The sequence below is a fragment of the Chaetomium strumarium genome (genome assembly GCF_033439665.1).
Source record: "Chaetomium strumarium strain CBS 333.67 chromosome Unknown B0T15scaffold_1, whole genome shotgun sequence".
NCBI lineage: Eukaryota > Fungi > Ascomycota > Sordariomycetes > Sordariales > Chaetomiaceae > Chaetomium > Chaetomium strumarium.
In genome coordinates this window covers 3,503,003-3,523,405 of record NW_026944429.1, presented here as the reverse complement: position 1 = coordinate 3,523,405, position 20,403 = coordinate 3,503,003, and the positions used below count along the sequence as shown (strand labels likewise).

Below are 20,403 nucleotides of genomic sequence, written 5' to 3'. Positions count from 1 at the left end.
TAAGTCAAGGCCGGCCGCTCCTTTACCTTATACTTGCGGATAAGAAGTACTTGCCTTAATTATTGATCTTATCCTTGTATGCCTTGCATTAGTTATTGGGACCGCGGAATTTAAGAACAGACGCTGACCTATCGAACAGATCCAACACTAGGTAATAATTCATTCCCTACCTAATCTGCCGAGCAGGACCCGCGTTCGTGGTCAGAGAGACATCATGATGACTTCGGAGACTGGCTCCTCCACCGTGCGGGCATTTGGCCCAGTGCATGTCATAGAGCCCATCTCCGAGCACACGCATACTGCCATCATGCTACATGGCCGAGGCAGCAACGGCCCTGAGTTCGCAGAGGAACTCGCTGAGACTGCGTCGCCTGACCAGAAACCGCTCATGCAAAGGTTCCCTAGCTGGCGCTGGGTGTTTCCATCGTCTCAAGAACTGTGGAGCACGGCGTTCGAGGAGATGCTGCCCGCCTGGTTCGAGACTCATTCGCTCACCGACCCGACGGAGAGACAAGATCTGCAGATGGAGGGGATCAGGCAGTCCGTCGCATACATTCAGTCCATCATAGATCAGGAAGCCGCGAGCCTCGGTGGGAGGAAGGAGAGAATCGTCATTGCAGGCATCAGCCAGGGGGGCGCAATCGGCATGTGGGCGCTACTTTGCCAGGAGAACCTCGACAGGCGGTTTGGGGCGTTCGTGGGCGCCAGCACCTGGCTGCCCTTCTCGGTGAATATAGAGATGTTCGTGGGCAAAGGCGAGTCCGCTCACCCGGCCCAGTCCAAGCCGGAAGCAAACCCATCAGATGCCTTTGTCGGTGGCATGATGTCTTCTTGGACTCGACCCACCACATTCCCGCCGACGAGCACGCCGCTCCTTTCCACTCCAATCCTGCTCGGCCACGGCGTTGATGATGCCTTTGTTGATGTCGGCCTTGGTCGAGAAGCCAGGCGTGTCCTTGCCACTGTAGGGTTCCGAGTCGACTGGCAAGAATATTCGGGCGCAGAGCTCGAAGGACATTGGCTCAAGGCCCCGGAGCAGATCGATGATATCGCCACCTTCTTTCTGAAGGCCACGTCGGTTGAGCCGAGAGCGCGAAATAAACCGTAGGGTGCCATTCTATCGTTCGAATGGCGGTAGATTGTGCTGGGTCCGAGTTTACTATCCACGTGGCTGAGACCGTGGACATCCACCAGTCCAGCTCTGAGTTCCGATGATGTGCATCGTGCCTTCCCTGTAGGTGTTCCTCAACCCACCGTGACACCGCACCACGGCGGATGATCACCACACCTGGCATAGCTTAGGCAGCAGGGCGCTTTGAGGGGGGATCTGGATAAGGCATCGTATCTGAGCTAGAAACTGGAATGGGCGAGGCTGAAGATTCTCCGGAGTTGAAGGCAAGCCAGATATTGAATGTCATTGTCTTTCTGCAGCACATCACTCCTTTCCTCTTGTTGGATGCAGTGAACATCTCATGGGTAGAGCAGACGAGCAGCAAAGTCCAAATTAGGTACCAACGGCGCGAGGTCCAATGGAGGCGTTCGAGACAAGCAAGCCCGACCGATTCCACCAGTCCCTGAGCAGTGCCTGGGCCAGTTTTCTGAATGCTCAGCATTGCAGCCAGGAAGTCAACGCCCTCAGAAAGAGCTTCGATGAGCACACCCAAAAGGCGACTCTTGCAATCAGATCGATACAGCAGGAAGCTGCTCAACAACATGACATTCTCTCCACCAAGATTGACACCCAGATCGAGGAACACGGCGCCCAGTGGAAGGAAGCTCTCTCAGCCCTGGAGGAGAAGGTCACTGGACATAGTGACATTGCATCGACGAAATTCACTGAGCTGTCAGAGAAGGTTGTCGCGCAACAGGAGGGCCTAGATGCGCTTCGGGTCGCCATATCGCAGGACATAAGGACTATACAGGACCAATACCGCTCAGCACTCGAGCGAATTGATCTTCTGGAAGGTGAACTGAGGGAAATCAGGGCAGGGAGGGTGGCTTCAGACCAGAAGCTGGCTGTGCTCGAACGCCAGTTCGACACCGTGGATCAGACTCGCCAGGAGCTCTCCGAGGACATGCTCAACCTTCTGGACCGAATTCTGTCTCGACGTGATGAGCTGATGAGGTTGCTGGACGCACAGGCTCCTGACAGGCACCTTCAAAGCTCTCGTGGAACTGGGCTAACGGGCGGCTCCTTCTCCCAAGAGTCCCTGTTGCCAGGCCGCCCCATATCTCAGCAGCAACTCCAAGGTCCCACATTCAGCACCAGTCAGGACGAGAATAAACACGCAGTCGCCCAGACCAGAAGAGAGCTCGAGGAACCCCTCCAGCCACCAACCAAACGTCCAGCCCCATCTTACGGCATACCAGCCCACGATGGCCCATCTGATAACCCGGGCCAGGATATCCGCTCGCTCTACCTCGTCTTCCGCGACAGACACAAGACCAACCCGCCGAAGTCCGACACCGCCTTCATCTGGGAGTTCCTCAGCAGCATCGAAGACCCTACCATATCGAAACACATCCAACAGTCGCTTGCCGTCATTCTCCCCGAGTATGTCACGGCCAGCCGAGACACAAGGCGCAGGAACCCGCGCAGACACATCGACATATCCCGGGGCTTGACGTGGAGGAAGTTCAGAGAGGCACTCGTCAAGATCCCGGGGCCGTCGTCGTCTTGACTCAAGAGTGGCTTAGGAAGGAAACGGGTAAAGGTTGCTCTAGTGTAACCTGGCCTTCATTTGTAAAGGAGGGTGGGATGTTGGTGCGTGGGGCGTGGGGGGAATTGGCTGCAACTTAGCCGAAATCTTTTTGCTTGTTTTAATACGGGATACAACAACCATGTGGTCTCACAGTCGAGCTGTATGTGAGGAGCTTGCTACTGCGATGGAATGGTGGAAGACTTCGCTTTACAATGCTAGTGACCTTTTTCTGAGGGCTGCGGGAAACACTTACAGCCCACCCTCTCCGCAGAATTGTTCAGTTTTAAGGGGCAAAAGCCCTCCGTTTGCTCGGCTGTCATGCTCAAATTGACGCTAGCATCGAGAAGGTACCTTGGGGTATCGTTATCATGTGTACATCAATGGGAGTTACCAAATCCCTTGTCCATCTCATATCATATACTGGACCCCAGAAGGCCCTGTCCTGCCCGGTTGTCTCGGAAACCGTTGGGACAAGAAAGTGAAATCGTGACCTCCCAAAAGAACCAACCCCCCTCGCCTCATCCCTTCATCCCCTTCATCCCCCACCACCCGCCTCCGTCCTTAAGCCCTCCATCTCCTCCCTCGAACCCCAGCCTTCCCAAATCTCGCCCGGGTGTCTTCCTGCCCCTCAGCACCGGCCTGATACACCCGCACCTGATTCACCAACCAATACGCCTGGCTGAACGCCTCCGGGTGGGCGCCGACAAAGTCCTCGCACGTGGCCGCCAGCGCAGAGCAGGTCTCGTCGCTGCTCCACACGCGGCCGGCCCAGTCGCCGCAGAAGTCGGTGTTGAAGACGATGTTGTGGTTGGCAAAGTGCGAGTTCATGGCGCAGTTGGCTCCGCCGTCGAACACCGCCAGCGGGGTGCCGAAGGCCGACGGGTCCGGCGCGGCGGCGGTCGAGTTGCTGCTAGCGAGCTGCGTGGCGGCGGAGCTACCGCGCGGGAAGAACCAGACCTTGATGGCCCCCTCGGTCCACTCCAGGGCGTACACACCGCCGCCTGCGGCGTTGAAGCCCGCGCCGTAGGTGTTGGATGCGGCGGTCGTCTGGGTGCAGCCCTGGTTGCCCTGGCAGTTGGCCGAGAGGAGCTTGGTGCTGGCGAGCGAGCCTGCGTTGGAGACGGAGCAGCCTGGCCCCGTGTGGAGGGTGACCGAGTTGGACGTCTGGCTGTTGACTCCCTCGATGATGTCGATCTCGCCCGAGTTCGGCCAGTTGGGGCCGAACATCCAAAAGGCCGGCCACAGGCCGCACGAGCCGGTGCCGTCCGCACCGGCGGGCATGTGGGCTATGTCGGCGATGAAGAGACCCTTGGTGTAGGACTTCTTTGAGGTGACGCGGACCGACTGGCGCCCTGTGGTGGTTGTGTTGGTGTAGTCGACACCCAGGTAGACGCCTCCTTGACTGAAGCCTGCTAACCCATCGCGGTCTGCTGTGGCGGCATCGACGTACTGGACGAACCCGTTGGTAGGATCGGCCTGGGTGAAGAAGTCGAACTCGTTGAAGAAGTTGCTTGCGTCAAAAGTGTCAACGATGCTGTAGCTGGAAGCTGCTCGTGCAGAGCCAAAGACCATAGCCACGATGGCCAAGCGAGATGCTGCCCGTAACCTGCCCATTTTTGGATGGCAAAATTGTGCTCTTTCGTGCCCAAAAAGCTCTCGCTAAAAGAGAGTCCTGCTCTCTTGAATTCAGAGTCCCAGTAGAAGCGAATGAAACTGCAGTGACTTGTTACTCCCGGCAAGTATGTGATCGGGAACGAAGCGTTTTGGCGCTTCGAGAAATAGTTTGGTGGAGGCAGGATTGCTGAACGAGTGTATCCAAGCACTGCTAGCTAGGTATTCATGGATACCTAAACAATAGTAAGGTACGCAACTGGCGGCCGGGCCTCAATAGTCAAAGCAGGGTATCAATAGTCGGTCGACCAGCAACTCCAACGGACAATAGAGGCCTATAATGAATGATGCCGCCGCAAAAGGAGAGATTGCGGTCACGAAGGTGAACAGAAAGGCTGGGTAAGGGGAATGTACAATAGACTGTCAAGTGAATACCAAAGCGAAGAAGGGAGTCATGACGTTTATTGTAAATGGAGGATTCGCATGCAGCATCCAGTCATTTCCCCTGTCTAGAACGGCCTGTCGATATCCTGAAAACCTGCATTACGCCCGAGCAGAGAGCCCTTGCTTTCGTTATACACAGTAGGTGAATCTCGAATACATACTACCTAAGGTACCCAGTCAGATGCTGAGGCTGGGGTAAGTCTAGGTTGTAGCGAGTGGTGTGAAGTCCCATGTTGATGAACAAAACGAAACACTGGCGGCTGCGCAGCGAATGACGGGACAGAACCATCGATTTGAGTTTGAATGCCAGACAGAAGCGGATGGGATTTTCAGGAACACGCGGGGATAGCAGGGCATGTCAGAAACAAAACGCTATCCAATGCTCTCGGGGCACTCGGAGGTGCCTCCGCGAGAGGGAACTTCTGTTTCAAACTCACAACCCAGAACGCAGGAGAAACAACGCCACCCAGTTGGTCTAGCCTTTTGTTGTTCTTTGAGCGCGCCACTCAGCCAGAGCCTCAGTAATGAAACCGCGAAGTAGACTAGCTGGTCGCTGAAACCTTGGTTGGCGATCGATTTTTCGATGTCGTTGCAGGTTGAAGAGGCGAAAGCCAGTCGAGTGGTTTGAGTGGCTACTCGTCGTGCATCGATGGCGGGTCCGGCCCACTTACCGCTTCTGGAATCTGGACAAGGGGGCGGCCAGGTGTGGGGCCGCCAGAACGGCCGGTTTCGGGCTTTAGTTATGTCGTGGACTCGTGATGACGGAAACCCGACAGTGAACCACTTGTCCAATATGAGACAGTCGCTGCAGGTTACATGACCGATCAAGAGGCACCCTAACTTATCAACGTTCTGATAACCTTTGTCCGGCTTCATCCTTGTGTGATGAGTTTGATGCGACCAGAAGCATGAGATGCACCCAGAGGAGCCGGATCTTGTTTGCACCTCATTAATCCGAGGACAGTGTGGGTGGCATTTATTGTCAACTAGGAGCAGCATGTGCTATGTCTCTTGTCTTAGGATATTGGGTAGCACATGCCAGATTTCTTTATGTGAACGTCAGTCGCCCATGCTTTTTGCTAGGTCTTTTTCAGCGTTTAGGTCCATGGAAGACAAAACTTGTTTTCAACGTGTTATGCACACATAATACCGTAGCTTCATACACTGTCGTGACAACCAGTGTACTGATAGGCATTGGCAAACCACAAAAGCAGCCGATCTTGCCTCTCGATACATGAATTATGGCTCCAAACTTGATCGCAGCGGCATCCCATAGCTTTGGTTGTTCGTCGTCAATGATGCTGTTCCCGACAGAGTACAAAAGCAAAACTACAAGCAAAAAGCCTGTGGCTTCAATTACATACTGCACTGTCTCGGTACCACAATGTGCGAGCAAAGCAACTTATCATGCACTTGCGGGAAAATCTGTTAACACATGAACAGATCCCTACCGCCCCTCTGGGACTACTGCGCAGCAGAGTAATGGCTGGTAATGTTGCCATTAGCGACGTCGTTTGTGTGCTTCTGGCCCAACCTTGCTCGGCCATGGCCGATGTCCTAGAACTTGACCCTCTGGCCCGTGAGCTTGAACCAGATCAGCGCCAAAAAGTCCTCCTTGAAGCGCTCCCACCACGTCCGGTTGAGGTAGTAGCTGAGTTCGCGGAAGTTGTACATCTCCCCCCAGCAGTCGCGGCCCCATTCGCAGCCGGCCATGTTAACGAGGAAGTCCCGGTCCTGCTCGTTGTAGTGTATCCGCGTGTCGTTCCCGTTTTCGGAGCACGCTCCGGCCGGGAAGCTGTTTATCATGCGCTGCGGCAGGAAAGCGGTGTGCTTCCGGATCCAAGCCTGCGAGATGTACAGCTGCTCCAGCGCATCCTGCTCCTTGTGCGCCCACTCCATATGCTTCTGCTCATAGGCCACCGGGTCCCACCACACGTCCAACAGCCGGTCGGTCCAGACGCTTCGGCGGACAAAAAAGGAGCCTAGGTTGAATCCGGAACAGTCCTGCGACAGGATGAGGTTGACCGAGCTGGCCTTCCCGTCACCGATGGGACTCTGCGACTCGGCATCGAGGTATGGCTCGGCCAGCGGGTGCGTGATGTTTAGGGGGTTGTATTCGTTGATGTCTCGATAGACATGTTTCTCGATATGATCGAAGATGTGGCTTTGGAGTGAGTAGCTCGGCTCCATGATAAAGGTGTTGAGGTCGAGCCACCAGACCCTAGACCAAAGGTTAGACGAGCGCAAGCGGGAGGAGACGACGGCTCAGCAGCATACCACTCCGCCTTGGGGTATTTCCGTAGCGTCGTGCGGACAAAATCGACCTTCTCCCAGCTCTCACGCCACTCGTGTGCATACCGCTTCTTTGTGCTCATGTCCACGATCTCCAAATCGTACCCCCAACGAGCAACGTATTTCTTCTTGTTCCGCACTGAGTCTCGCTCGATCGCCCATTCTCTCGCCCCTTTCCAGTCCATGACGCCACCGCCGACATTGGCGCCCAGTATTATAACGAACTTCTGCCCTCCCCCGAGCCATGTGGACCTCCGCCAGTGGTATACCAGAGCTTCGCTTGTGGTCAGCCGGGGAATGTGCCATATGGAGCAAAACAAGGCGGGCGTTGTCACTCACGGCTGTTGTAGAATATAAAGATGGATAGCAACATCAAGAACAAAATTAGCAGCCGTATCTTCGTCTTTTTGTTCATGCGCGACATGATTCCCCATATCCTCGCGAGAAGCGGCACGTTGTGTACCGACCACCTGCCGCGACCTAGCTTCTCCTTATCGGCGTAGTATGGGCTTCCGCTGAAGCGTGGGAGGCTGCTTGAGAAGCGGCGCATGTGTCGGACGAAGAAGCCCTGGTTCTTGGTAGAGAATGAGGGGTATCCAGTGCCACCGGCCTTCTTTAACCTGGATGATTCCCACATGACGGGCGTCCCGCTTGATCCGGTGAACCCTCGTGTCGGACTCGACCGGCCACTCGCGATGTTGAGACCTGGACTGGCCCAGCCGCCTCCGGGGATGGGGGACGGACTGCGCGACAGAGACATTGGGGTAGTTGGGGTGCCTGGAGAGACATGGCAAAAAGAAAAGTGCCAATGTTAGCCTGAGACATGTGTAACAATCATGAGGACACAATCTACGCATAGCCTGCAGACACCCGATGGCAGCACGAGACTTGGAAGCAGGGAGAAAGGCACGTACCCGGAATGGGCGATAGACGACCGAGAGGCTGATGGGGTTGAACCCCCAAATACTTGGGATCGCCCAATCGGAGGTTAGAAGGCGGCGCGGTGACCGAGGACCGCCTTCGGTGTTGCGACCGTGCTGGCCGGTCGCTGAACGACGACGACGCCCCGCCGAGGTTGAAGGGCGCCACTTTTGCGGGTTCTAACTCCCTTCTGGCCTCAACGCCGTCCGGGGAGTTTCAACGGTCGGGAGGGAGTACCGGTCCGTGATCTGGAGCCGGGGACTGGTCGGACGCTGCCGTGCCGGAGGGGAGAATGGAAAAGGAGACACGTTAAACCGGGTTTGTGGTCCCTGCCAGTTGTGCCGCGTCCGGATACGCGGAAACGCCAGTAGAGAACGGCCGTGGGGTCCCGGATCGCCTCTGACTTGGGTCTCGTATAATTTCCCGCTCAATGGTCATGCCATTTACGTGTAGAATGCATGGAAACGACAGGTTGGTCCCGCGAGGTGCACAGTAGAGAGTGACAACACACCAGCACGGAGGTAACGTTATTGGACACTTGGATGTGGTTAATGTTATCAATCTGGTCCCACATCTCAAAGAAAGTGGACGTTCAAAACTCTCCCCCCTTGCTCAGAATGCCGGCGCCCCACTTGCCGACCATGCCTCCACTCAGCATGCATTCCTGTGCCTCATTGGCACACACTCAAACACTGCAGTCCGCTGCAGGTACAGTACGGATTAGTGTAAGGTTAGTCGTTAAGCTGTTAAGCTGAGGCATTGTGGTACTGCATCCAACGCGCTTTAATCTTCTGAACACATTGTGCTACTTTATCTCGATTGGAGCAAGTTTCATATCAAGGCCCTGTTCATGTTATAGTGACACAGGCAGGTGTGTGGTACGTATGAGAGGGCAGTCTATCATTGTACCGAAGTTAACATCGGGTATTCCATCAATTTTACTTAAGCTAGTTTTACCTCGGTTATACGACCAAGTAGTATAGTCGCCTTCAGTTTCAAATCCTTCTGGTTTACACAAGGTTAAGCGACTCTCAAGCGAATGCAACTATGCTGTTACTGGAGGTACCTCTTCTCGAAACCACCTCAGACTTGGTCTTTGATCCCATTGCACGTCGTATGGTGATGTGGATGACTTTTCGGTTTCGAGGTGTTTACACTGGGGATCTGAGGAGAGTCCGGCAAACTCGGCAAACAATATGCCGAACAGCTTGAGATCATCGAACCCATTAGGCGATCAGCATACCGGCCACGCCGACCGCCATCAAGGTGAATTCGTGTTGCTATCCGTTTTGACCGCTTGCAGCCGCATGACTTCCGCGCTTTCTCTTTCAGCTGTCAACTGTCAACTGCTAGCCATCTAGCTCATCAAGTAAGGTTATGATGCAGTCGTTACTAAGAACTCTGATCGTGGACAGCCCGGCAACCAGCACTGGCATCTCGAAGTTGCAGAGTCCTGTTCTCCAGGCATTGGGGTTTCTTAAGGAAGTTGGTGAGATTGGGTGCGACGACCCAGCGCAGTCTCCAGTCCAGGATTAACTACCTAGGTAACAATGCGACGTCGTGTAGAGTCAACAAAACCTTGTCTACGGTCGACATGACGTTCCCTATGGACGGCACAAGCCGCACCGCAGTCGGCAGATCCGGGCGACACCGCCCTCTCGCCCTGGCGACTGATTCGATCACTGCTGGATTGAGGCGAGGCACCGAATACGAGGAACAGCACAATGCGTTGCCGTTGCATTGCCGTCCCCACCGATCGTCATGGAGCGGTGCCAGGTTTATGTGTGCCGGGTGGATAGAACACCTCGTAATAAGAAACAGGCGGACTACATGTCTATGACTGTGTTATAGATTGGATTAATATATATATATGTATATATAGGTACTGTAGTCTAGTTCTGCCTTCTGTCGGACTCCCAACATCCTACACCAACCACACAAAGACTCAGCTCACTCAAGAGAACTTACTCCTGAACTATCATCCAACCTCTGCGCCCAACACCTACCTTAAACCACCAAAATGCAGCTCTTCGCTATCCTCTCCGCCGCGGCTGTCGCCTCTGCCACCGCTGTCTTCCACGTCTCGGACTTCAGCGCCGGCTGCATTCCGCACTCCACTCAGTGCCTGTAAGTTCACTGGCAGTCCACGACTCCCCCCCAAAGCAGCCACTGACCTCTGCAAAAAAAGGTACACCTTCGGCGTCCTCCAGCCCGGGACCATGGAGAAGACTCCCGTCACCTGCAAGGCCCTCGTGCCCGCCAACAACGACGGCACGCTGCCCGACGTCAAGGAGGGCACCTGCGAGGAGTCGTCGCGCACCTGGTCCATCGTCCGCAGCGCCGAGGGGCTCACCCTCACCGTCTCGCAGCAGGTCACTCCTAATTCCTTCCAGAGCGGCGCTCACCTTCTCCCCAACGACGAGTTCGTCATGAACAACCAGCCCAACGCCGTTGTCCAAACCTACACCGGCCCCGTCGCCTTCGACTTGGAGTAGATGGATCCCTTTTTGGCTTGGGTAATTTGGGTAGACGGACCTGTTGGATACTACTAGAACAGTGGGCCAAGTTGAATCGCAGCAACGGGAGGACCTGTAGCTAGGCAGTACTAGTAGTTACTGGACAAACACAAAACCAGCTCATGATCTGCTCAAAACGTTGAGGTCCAGGCGCAGTGCGACTGTTTGATTTTCGAATTCAACTTCGAATCCTTTATTAGCAGTTTAGCTCGGGTGAAATCTGGCCACTCTAGCTTTGAATCTAGTAGTTGCACTCACCGAAGCAGAGTGCAGTGCGGAGCAGGTAGAAGGATAGTTCTTTGCCACGTCCCTACATACCTACCTAGGTAGGTTCAGGGATGGTTACAGGAAGCTTGCACCGTATCGGCGGCCTCTTAATTCTGCTTCTGCATCCGGCTGGACTGGTAGGATTGTTGATATAGGAAAGCGTCTTAGCAACCTCTCCGTGATGACAGTGACAAAAACTTAAAGCGTGCTCGCACTCTCACTTGGAACCTTCATTCCTACGCTTGGTGCGCAAGATAGGAGAGGTTCCGCTCTGAAACTCTGTTCATGATGGACTTTTCTCGGGTCTGCTCTCTTAAGGTGAACTTGAAGCTGGCTGTTCAAGGAGGGCTTGGCTTTGTTTCTTGGCGTGATCGGGAAGGTTTGGCCATCTTTGTCCTCCTACGTGAGTCGTAAACTCACATAGTCGACTACCTAATATGCAGGCAATCCGTACTTAGACAGAGCCACTTTGGAGCGTGGCGAACGTGAGGAGCAGCTTTTGACTATTGTTGCTGTAAGCACCCAGCCAATTGAGCGTTTCAGATGGGGGTCATCTCCTTCTGGGTGACAGGAGGTTCTCCGCTGCATAGGTATGTACCTAAGGTACCTTAGGCTTCCAGTTCTGTCTCTCTTTAATGAACTTGAAGCTAAGCAGAGGAACAACATCCTGCCCTGCTATCAGCGCCATGCTCATTGGGGTCGGTCCATGTGAGCTGATGAATTCCGAGCCCGAGTTGGAAGCAAGACGGCATTATATATGTACTTTAGGGGAAGAATATCGCGAGAATCAGAGAATCAAAGAATCTCCGCGAAGCGCCGAACGAAGCGCTTGCTTCAGGCAACCGGCGGTTCGGGAGCCGCCACGGTGGGTCTGCTGCATGCCGGGCCGAGCGAAGCGGGGAATGGAAAAGCTTGGCATCCGGGGAACGTGCGTGGTGCAGCCTTGACACCTTGACCAGATTCTGGACATGCCTGCTGTGTTGACTTTGCCCAGGAAACCACCGACAAGACAACATCCAGCGTACCGTATGATATATCTGTCGTGTTACGTTCCGAGACGGCCGACATGGACCTCTCTCATGATTGTTTCACTCCAGCGAAAGCACAAATGAGAAGTGACTAGTGTAGCGTTCTGAAGCAACACGTCTGAATCCATTGGCCGGCCGCTGATATTGGCCATGCGCGACAAGAAGCCAATCAACATGCGGCCCGAGAGCGTGGGCGGCTCGCCGCAACCAATCTCCTCAACGCCCGACATCGACACAGCGCTTATTCCATACAAAGACCCACTTCGTTTAAGCCGGGCCCTTCTTTGACTGTTCACAGAGAGCGCGCTGCTTGACGACGAGCACGCTGACAGAAGCCAGGGGGGGCACGCAGAGTTGGAACTGGCACGCCATTTCCCGTGCAGCGATTGGCGATATGGCGCGGTTGTCGCTCTTAAAGCTGGCCCAGAGGAGCCCCAAGCGAGAGGAAAAGAAGGAAAGGCAAGGGAAGAAGGGGAGCCGGTAGGGGACACGCGACACGCAGGCAGAATGGGCCGCGGGAGGCTTGTTGGTATACACACTATTATTGAATTTTGATCTTTTCGCGTTCTCGCGCTCTTTCTTGACCTTGCCATTGTGCCCCTCGTTACGCCGCCATTGAGCGCACTCCATTGTTATTGTCGGTCTATTGTGTGACTTCCGAACACACTCTTTGACTCTGCCACGTGCCAAAGAGACCATCTAATCCGGGGACCGTTTCTTTCTTCTTGTTCTTCGATCCGAACTAAGAAGTCTGTCTTAATCATCACTTGCGACTCAACCACATGACATACCAGGGGGTCTTTGTCAGGAGAGTCATAACCTTCTTGCATTCACTTCGTCTTGCCACAACGAGCCCGGATTCGAAACATCAAAAGAAGCAACTTCAGTTAGCAAAGCGCAGCATTCTTTATCTGCCAATCACGAACTCGAAACACTCGAACAACACAATAGCGAGCAACAGCACTTGACATACGATAGAAGATGAGCGGGCTACAGACACCTGCGAGCGGTTCTGGCAACCGCTTGTCTGCTAGAAGCAAAGACGACTGGGAGGATTGGGAAGATGACGAGGTCTTGACACCGATCACGGCGAGAGATGGCCCTCTACTTGACTTGGGATCCGAGACGGCAGGACAACCGGCGCGGCAGGCATCGCAGCGGACTTCTAGTTCCGTCGGTCGCCAGTCAGTGCGGGGGATACGGAGGTTAACATCCCGTCAGAGACAGAAGGCCCAGAACGCGAAATTCGGCATCAAGCTCGTCACCGACATGTCCAAGCTCCGGCAACAGCAGCACATCGCCCAGCAGATGAGGCGGGATCCCGGCAACCGGGAGACCCGGACAGGCAAGTTTGTCGATGCCGCCGCGCTGAAGGCGTTAGAGGGTGCGGCGCCGGACGATTATGGCGGTACCTTGAACTGGCTGAGGTGTAAGCCCACGAAGGGCAAGAGGGTCGAAAGACTAGCTGCCGAGGCCGCGTCCTCACAGGCAGATCTATCTCCCAGTGCAGGGCCGATAGTCATTGGCTTTGCCATGCCCTCAGACTCGGATGTTGTCATTAGCCCACAGACTGCCGTCGTTGAGACGCCGGTGGATTTCCCAGCCTACTTCAACAAGCCGGCTGGTGCTGCTGCTGCTGCTTCGCCCAGTCAGCCGGTCTCGGCGTGGTCTCCCGATACCGACGACGGCACATCACCGCGGATCCCTCAAAGAAATTACGTACCCGCTGTTCCTTCAATCCCAAGACAATACAGAGCCGGGGATGTGTCACCCCTCACAGCGAGTGACAACGAAGGCGACTTTCCTGGGCCAAGGGACAGGATGAATGTCAGAGATACGCTCGCAACGGCCATCTACGTCAGCGACGAGGATGATATGGCGACCCCCGTTACACTGTTTGAAGAAGATGGGAGTCCTGCAACGACGAGACGAAAGTCCCTCCGTGTCACAGGCCGGCAACGGTCAGCCACGGGTGGAAGCTCTCGATCTCAAGGATGGTGGGACCAGGTGACATCCCCATTTGGGCCACCTACGCCAGCCGCACAAAGCCCTGGTCGTCCCAATCAAGCGAGGACCGACCAGAGCCAAACATGGTGGAGTGACGTGGATAAGAAGAAGCCGCTCTCTCCGGCTCCGGCGCACTCACAACCAGAAGCTGAATCCTCCCACGCCGCCCGGAGTCCTCCAAGGCTGCAACAACAACATCACCACCTCCCGGAGATCATCATCGAGGACGTCTCGTCCACGTCGTTCTCGTCTTCCATGGCAACTCGAACACCACGACGAACACCATCCACACGCGAAAAGCCACGCGCAATGGCCGAAGAGGCGCGGACGCCTGGCGAACTGCCGCCTCCATACTCGCCGCCGTCGAACAAGCACAACGCGAACATCCGCTACCGCGCGGTTTTCCCTCCGGGACACCCCTTGAACGAAATGTACCCGCCTTCTCCCGGCCCAGTCCCGCCCGGTCTGGAGCACACCATGACATCTCAGGGCGGAATCAGCTTAGCGGACGTCCCTCTGACGCCGCCTGCAGCCCACCAACCACCGCTACCAGACCGGCCGCTGGGGTCGTTTGTGCCTGGTGATCATTTTCTTGACGTCTCGGGACGTGGGCCCAGGCAGAAAGCAGAGCGCCAACGGCGGCGGCATGAGAAAGAGGATGCCGTTGCCTGGAAGGCCGGCCGGCTGTGGCATGGCCGCGGCTGCTGCTTTCCTTGCTGTGGCTGCTTTGGCCGGCCCGGCCGCGAGGGACGGAAGCGGAGGCGGGTGTGCTTGGGGATCTGCCTGGCACTGCTATTGCTGACAGCAGTGGGCGTTACGCTTGGCGTGTTACTGACGCGCCATGCCCGTCAGGCCACCGATATAACCGTGCCGTCGCAGTGGCTCAACCTCACCAACTTCCCGCCCATACCCACCGGCATCTCGACCGTCATCGGCTCCGACTCGGATATGACGAGGGCATGTGTCCGGCCCCCGACGCTCTGGACCTGCTCGCTGCCCAAGGAGCAAGCGGACTCGGTCTCACCGTTCGACCCAAGCCAGCCGAGCTTTGTCATCCAGATCCAGTTCGACAACAGTACCCGTCAGTCGTGGAATGTGACGTGGGACCCTCCCCGCCGCCCGCCTCCAACTCCAACAACAAGCCCAAGCCCGCGCGCCATTCCTGCCACAGGGGTCTCGTCTCTTTTCCGACGCCTTGTGCGGGGACCTCGAGATGACTCGGCTTCGAGCTTGTCGCTCAGACCGGACCCTGCTCCCCCAAGCTTCCAAGAAATGTTCTTCCTGGGCAACACAACCGACGGTGTGGTCTCCGACGACAAAGCCGGCGAACCCACCCCCTTCTACATCAGCATGTTGCGCTCCGTCAACGACACGGTCGGGCCCAACCTGCTGAGCAGGCGTGCCGTCAGTAGGCAGAGCAACGTTACCACAAACCAGGGGCTGCCCAACGCATCGGACATCGCCCCTCTCCCGGCCGTCAACAAGGACGGCACGGGAGCGCCTGCCGTGGCCCTTGGCTTCCCGACCCAGCAACCGCTCCGGCTGTACGACCGTGGCCTGCCGACCGAGCGATACGCGTTCTACTCGTACTTCAACAAGACCCTCTACGTCCAGTCCGTCGACGCAAGCCTGGGCGACGGCGACCGCGTGAGCGCGGCCGACGACAACGGCGGCAGCGTCCAGCGCGAAGCCAAGTTCCTCATCACCTGGCTGTCGGTGCGGTACAAGGTCGAGCTCTGGACGCGCATGTCCAACACGACCCGGCTGTCGGGCAGGTTCGGGGGCTCGGCTTCCCGCGACAACAGCACGCAGCCCGGCACGTTCCCGTACCCGATGACGGTCACGCTGGACACGCACGGCGGACAGCGGGGCAGCAAGTTTGTCTTTGCCCGCGGGGTGGATGCGCAAGGCAGGATCGTCTTGGACGACGCCCGGTTCGTGCTCAACAACATGAACACCACGGGGGACCTCGTCAACCCTGCCGGGGAGTTCGACCCGAGCTTGGGAGGGATGGATGGCGGGACGGGCGGGTGCAGGTGCGAGTACAGGAATTGGGTCCAGGTGAACGGTGGGAGGTGAATAAAAAAAAGGGGGGAAAAGAAAACTACTAGGTGTCTTGGTAGGAAGAAGGGCGGAAGGGGGCGTTAAGGCAAGGGATGATTGATGGGTTGATATAAAGCTTGCTTTTCCTGCATCGGAGAGCCGTTTTGCCAGCGGCAGGAGTCAGGCGTAGCATGCATGCATGCATTATTAGGGGATCTCCTGGAAAGAGAATCCCCGAGGTACTCTGTAAAAATTGCATTGGCATCAGAAAAGCATTTGTGATTTGAATACCATTGCCAGTGATCTCTAGGGCGCCCTCTGCCGCATGTGTGAGATCTGAGCTGGGCAGCATGAGCCGGTAGAGGATGTTCTGTAACAACCTGGAAGTTCTGTTTGTCAGATTGTCGTGAAAATACAAGATACCGTCGGGTTTCCGTACGTGTAACGGGTTTGAAGATTCGGCCGGCAACAGCCGTCCGCCAACCGGCATAAATTTGTCGCATGCAGTGAGTTGGTTGACAACGAGCACCCTGATGGCCTCATTTGCGCGACACCTGACCTGTAGGCTGAATTCACGTCGAAGAAGTTCAACGCCCTTGGCCAAGACCAGCCGGGAATGGCTTCGTGGTGAGGTACACAGCGAGACAACCGGGCGGGATCTTGCAGGAACATACGGGGTTGGAGGGGGCTGACCAGGAACCCATCGCCTCTGGGCAAGATGAGAAAATCATGAGATGCGCTCGAACACAAGCACAAACACAATGAGAGGCGCCATTGCCGCTACTAGGCTGCTCGGGTGCGCCGCCAGAGTAAACTTCCTGAAACCTGCCAGACACCGACACCGTCACCTGAGTACGAAGAAATGGCCACCAAAGTCACTGCTGACCCTTGCCATTGAGACATCATGCGACGACACTTGTGTTGCCATCCTGGAGAAGTCGGGCTCGGCCGCGCGCCTGCATGTCAACTCCAAGATCAGCTCAGACAACAGGGAATTCGGCGGCATCCACCCTATCACAGCCGTCGAGTCGCATATGTCCCAGGTAGCCCCTCTTGTCGAGTCAGCCCTGCAGTTTCTGCCCCCGGCCGAGGGCGGACGGGGCGTGCCCGTCCGCAGTCGAGCCACCGGGGAGATTACCTCCCGCCGCAAGCCCGACTTCATCAGCGTCACCCGCGGCCCGGGCATGACGTCTAGCCTGGCTATTGGACTGACCATGGCGAAGGGGCTGGCCGTGGCCTGGGGGGTGCCGCTGCTAGCTGTGCACCATATGCAGGCCCATGCGTTGACGCCGCGGCTGGTGACAGCCCTCAAACAGTCGCAAGCATTATCATTATCATCATCAACTTCATCAGGAGGGCCAAATAATCTGAAAGGACAAAAAAAGCCGGGTTTCCCCTTCCTGAGCCTTCTCGTCTCGGGCGGGCACACCCAGCTGCTCCTCTCCCGCTCCGTCGACTCGCACACGATCCTGGCCGAGTCCTCCAACGTTGCCATAGGCGACATGCTCGACAAGTGCGCACGCCTCATCCTCCCGCGGACAGTCCTGGAGAGCGCAGGCAACGTCATGTACGGCGCCCAGCTCGAGACCTTTGCCTTTCCTCCCCCATCCTCTCCTTCCAAGGCGGCGGTCCAAGGCCCGAACTCTGCGACGCTCGACTACGACTACTCCCCGCCGCTCAAACGCGCCAACGAGATCGAGCGCTACACCTCCCGGGAGCACGGCTGGACCCTCACGCCGCCCCTGGTGGAAAGCCGGCAGATGGCCTACGACTTCTCCGGGCTGGGAGGCCAGGTCCAGGCGATCATGCACAAGGACCCGGACATGGACGAAGCGCAACGCCGCGAGCTCGCCCGCGCGACCATGCGCCTCGCCTTCGAGCACCTGGCCAGCCGGGTCATCTTCGCACTCAACGACCCGGTGGTCCAGACCATGGTGGGCTTGGCAGCAAGGCTGACGACGACGACGACGGCGGCCTCCTCCTTCCCTATTGGGGGCCAGCAACGCGGCCGGGAACCAGGAGCGGCTCCTCCAACAACCCCGCGCATCAAGACGTTGGTCGTCTCAGGGGGCGTGGCCAGCAACCGGTTCCTGATGCACGTGCTGCGGGCGATGCTGCGCGTGCGCGGCTTCGGCAACGTGGAGATCGTACGGCCGCCGGCCGAGATGTGCACCGACAACGCGGCCATGATTGCGTGGGCGGGCATGGAAATGTGGGAGGCCGGCTGGCGGAGCGAGCTCGACGTCCTGCCCTTGCGGAAGTGGTCGATGGATCCGGAGAAAGAGGGCGGCATCCTGGGCGCGCCTGGGTGGACGTCCAGGATCGAGGGTGCCAGGATAGAGTACTAAAGTAGTACTTAAGTATTATTGTACACTACGCTATCGTCTTGTGTGTATTGAGCACATCAATACTGTAGTCTTGAGGCTTCGGTAGAGGTGGGGGGTAGCGTCTCTAGGTACTTGTATATATATACACCTTATAGAGATGTATGTGTATCTTGGATACCTGGCTAGCGTAGCATGTACAAGTACAATACATCACTCATAGACCGCATGCATTATGGAGTAGCACTTCTGCCAAGGACGGCCAAAAAGCTCTGGTGTACATGTACAAAGCCGGTGGGACATCGCCGTCCCGTCCTGGATGATCCCATTAACTGAGACGCCGCCGTGTCTTCTTCCAGTTCGTGAGATCCCATAAGTTTCATGCACTACCACCACCCACCCACCCGCAAAAACCCAAGCTACTCGAAATTGCTCGTGACGTTGCTAAACTCGCCCTTTTCCAGCTTGGTCTTCCAGAACACCGGATTGGTGTCCGTGAACCCGTGCTTGACCCAGCCGGTCTGCTTGACGTGGTACAGGTTGATGAAGCCGCCCGAGTAGGCGTCGCGGTGCGTGGCCGCCAGGATGGCCCGGCTGCCCAGCTCCAGCGCCTCCTCCACCGTCAGGTCCTCCCGGTACTCGGCGTCGAGCACGCCGTACGCAAACGTCTGGCCCGAGCCGACGCAGAACAGCTTCCCCTCCAGCCGCGTGCCGTCCGAGTCGATGTAGTAGAGCGCCGGCCCTTCCTCCTCGGTGACGCCCGCGCACATGGTCCCCATGGACAGGCCCATGCCCTTGTACTGATACACCAGGTTCGCCAGGATCTTGGACGCCGCGGCCACGCTGATGCGTCGCTTGTGGCGCAGCTCGTGCAGCCGGCACTGCATGCCGAGCCAGGCCAGCCAGTACTGGCAGTCGGCCGCACCGCCCGCCATGGTGCCGAGCAGGTCCGAGTTGATCTCGATCACCTTCTTCACCGTCTGGCTGGCGATCCAGTTGCCGGCCGTGGCGCGCGAGTCGGTGGCGACGATGATGCCGCCCTGGAAGCGGAACGCGAGCGTGGTTGTGCCGTGCGCGATCTTGATCGGGCACGACGGGTTGGAGCGGTCGTCTGTTGCTGCGCGGAGCCACGCCGACGGCTGTTAAATGCGACGAGCATCGCACCATCAGTCAGCAAAACCCGCTGTAGACTTTTGAAAGAGAGTAGGACAGAAGCAAAAAGAAAAAACTGAAGGAAGGCTTACATGTGCTACCGGTGGCATGGCAAATTTGAGAGAGAAACTGGGCACGGCGTCGGCGAGGTCCTGCTGCTCTTGCTCCGAGAAGGCCTCATTCTGTTGGTATGACGGGCGGCTGTACCGCGCCACGAGGGTATCCATTGTCGGCTCTTGTTTACGGTCGGTTCTGCAGGTATTTGCGCTGCCTCTGTTATCTTCGACGGGGCTTCCGAGATGGAGGGCGTTGATGTGGGAGGCGGGGTGAGTTCTTGAATCGTGATGGACGGGCTCTGGCTTGAGGTTGACGGAGCTCAAGGCAGCTCCCAGTGCAACGCGTTGCTGGCAGCCTTGTTGGACCCACGCAGGCCTTCTTGGCAACTTGAACCTCGAGGGAAAGGTACGTACCCCACCAAGGTACCTCTTACACAGCACAGCACCTCTGATAGTAATACACACGTGCCTCGCGCTTATTACGATGCCAGTAAATTGCTAGGATAGAAACTGCTAGTGAGTGGTATAGGGAGGATGGCAAGCTGCCTGTCGATTCGTCTGCCGACTGGTGAGGTTATATCAAGAGCATGCTTCACCAATGACCTTTCCTGGACGAACCCAGTACAGTCCCGTGGTTTCCTCCAAATCAAGATTCAGCACTCTCCACGAGGGAGGACACCTCTCGAAGAACACAACTTGCAATATATTTTGTATGTAATACTTTTAATCTTCCGTGACTCCGTTGACTGAACTCCAGCCATACGCCCGATTGAACTACAGATACAGCGCCTAAGCAGCTAGCCTGTCGTCCGTAGCCGAAACCGCGACTTAATGATCGAACCAAAAACAAAGAACCGGCGGGTATTGGTTTAGCCATAACCCCAAATGAACACCAGAGATTCAACCGTCCAGACAAGCCCCGGTAGCCACGCTCACGGCGGCGTGGTCGGGGGATGACAACCGGGAATGCGAAGGAACAAAACCTGGTACCCGTAAAAAGCAGCCCTGTTCAAACACCCCAACCAATGCATGTGCCCTGT

At 56.6% G+C, this 20,403-nt stretch overlaps 6 protein-coding genes across 6 annotated transcripts; 3 read left to right on the top strand and 3 right to left on the bottom strand.

The window, feature by feature from the left end:
• The first annotated feature begins 26 nt into the window (after nucleotides 1–26).
• B0T15DRAFT_518389 (Alpha/Beta hydrolase protein) lies at nucleotides 27–1,525 on the top strand. The gene has a single exon (XM_062868358.1). The coding sequence runs from the start codon at nucleotides 215–217 to the stop codon at nucleotides 1,106–1,108; it is 894 nt and encodes a 297-aa protein (XP_062726168.1). The 5' UTR covers nucleotides 27–214; the 3' UTR covers nucleotides 1,109–1,525.
• A 1,723-nt stretch (nucleotides 1,526–3,248) lies between these two features.
• On the bottom strand, nucleotides 3,249–4,743 carry B0T15DRAFT_518386 (glycoside hydrolase family 16 protein). Its single transcript, XM_062868357.1, has one exon. The coding sequence runs from the start codon at nucleotides 4,314–4,316 to the stop codon at nucleotides 3,264–3,266; it is 1,053 nt and encodes a 350-aa protein (XP_062726167.1). The 5' UTR covers nucleotides 4,317–4,743; the 3' UTR covers nucleotides 3,249–3,263.
• Nucleotides 4,744–6,314: 1,571 nt separating this feature from the next.
• Nucleotides 6,315–7,809, bottom strand: B0T15DRAFT_481771 (glycosyltransferase family 34 protein; the record flags this gene model as incomplete). The annotated part of the gene is made up of 3 exons (XM_062866051.1): nucleotides 6,315–6,978; nucleotides 7,035–7,323; nucleotides 7,389–7,809. The coding sequence occupies 3 exons, from the start codon at nucleotides 7,807–7,809 to the stop codon at nucleotides 6,315–6,317; spliced, it is 1,374 nt and encodes a 457-aa protein (XP_062726166.1).
• A 2,091-nt stretch (nucleotides 7,810–9,900) lies between these two features.
• On the top strand, nucleotides 9,901–10,825 carry B0T15DRAFT_36196 (hypersensitive response-inducing protein). The gene is made up of 2 exons (XM_062864157.1): nucleotides 9,901–10,097; nucleotides 10,159–10,825. Exons 1-2 carry the CDS (start codon nucleotides 9,991–9,993, stop codon nucleotides 10,463–10,465), a joined length of 414 nt encoding a protein of 137 aa, XP_062726165.1. The 5' UTR covers nucleotides 9,901–9,990; the 3' UTR covers nucleotides 10,466–10,825.
• A 1,937-nt stretch (nucleotides 10,826–12,762) lies between these two features.
• B0T15DRAFT_385708 (glycoprotease family-domain-containing protein) lies at nucleotides 12,763–18,179 on the top strand (the record flags this gene model as incomplete). Its single annotated transcript, XM_062864293.1, has 3 exons — nucleotides 12,763–15,863; nucleotides 16,685–16,940; nucleotides 16,983–18,179. The coding sequence occupies 3 exons, from the start codon at nucleotides 12,763–12,765 to the stop codon at nucleotides 18,177–18,179; spliced, it is 4,554 nt and encodes a 1,517-aa protein (XP_062726164.1).
• A 197-nt stretch (nucleotides 18,180–18,376) lies between these two features.
• On the bottom strand, nucleotides 18,377–19,688 carry B0T15DRAFT_36166 (nucleophile aminohydrolase). Its single transcript, XM_062864156.1, has 2 exons — nucleotides 19,400–19,688; nucleotides 18,377–19,294 (listed from the first exon to the last, which is right to left on the bottom strand). The coding sequence occupies exons 1-2, from the start codon at nucleotides 19,532–19,534 to the stop codon at nucleotides 18,575–18,577; spliced, it is 855 nt and encodes a 284-aa protein (XP_062726163.1). The 5' UTR covers nucleotides 19,535–19,688; the 3' UTR covers nucleotides 18,377–18,574.
• Between the last annotated feature and the right edge of the window lie 715 nt (nucleotides 19,689–20,403).

Coding starts and splice junctions, on each gene's coding strand:
- B0T15DRAFT_36196 (XM_062864157.1), top strand. CDS start 9,991: ATGCAGCTCTTCGCTATCCTCTCCGCCGCGGCTGTCGCCTCTGCCACC. Junction 10,098..10,158: donor CCGCACTCCACTCAGTGCCT/GTAAGTTCACTG, acceptor CTGCAAAAAAAG/GTACACCTTCGGCGTCCTCC.
- B0T15DRAFT_36166 (XM_062864156.1), bottom strand. CDS start 19,534: ATGGATACCCTCGTGGCGCGGTACAGCCGCCCGTCATACCAACAGAAT. Junction 19,295..19,399: donor CCATGCCACCGGTAGCACAT/GTAAGCCTTCCT, acceptor CGCATTTAACAG/CCGTCGGCGTGGCTCCGCGC.
- B0T15DRAFT_518389 (XM_062868358.1), top strand. CDS start 215: ATGATGACTTCGGAGACTGGCTCCTCCACCGTGCGGGCATTTGGCCCA.
- B0T15DRAFT_518386 (XM_062868357.1), bottom strand. CDS start 4,316: ATGGGCAGGTTACGGGCAGCATCTCGCTTGGCCATCGTGGCTATGGTC.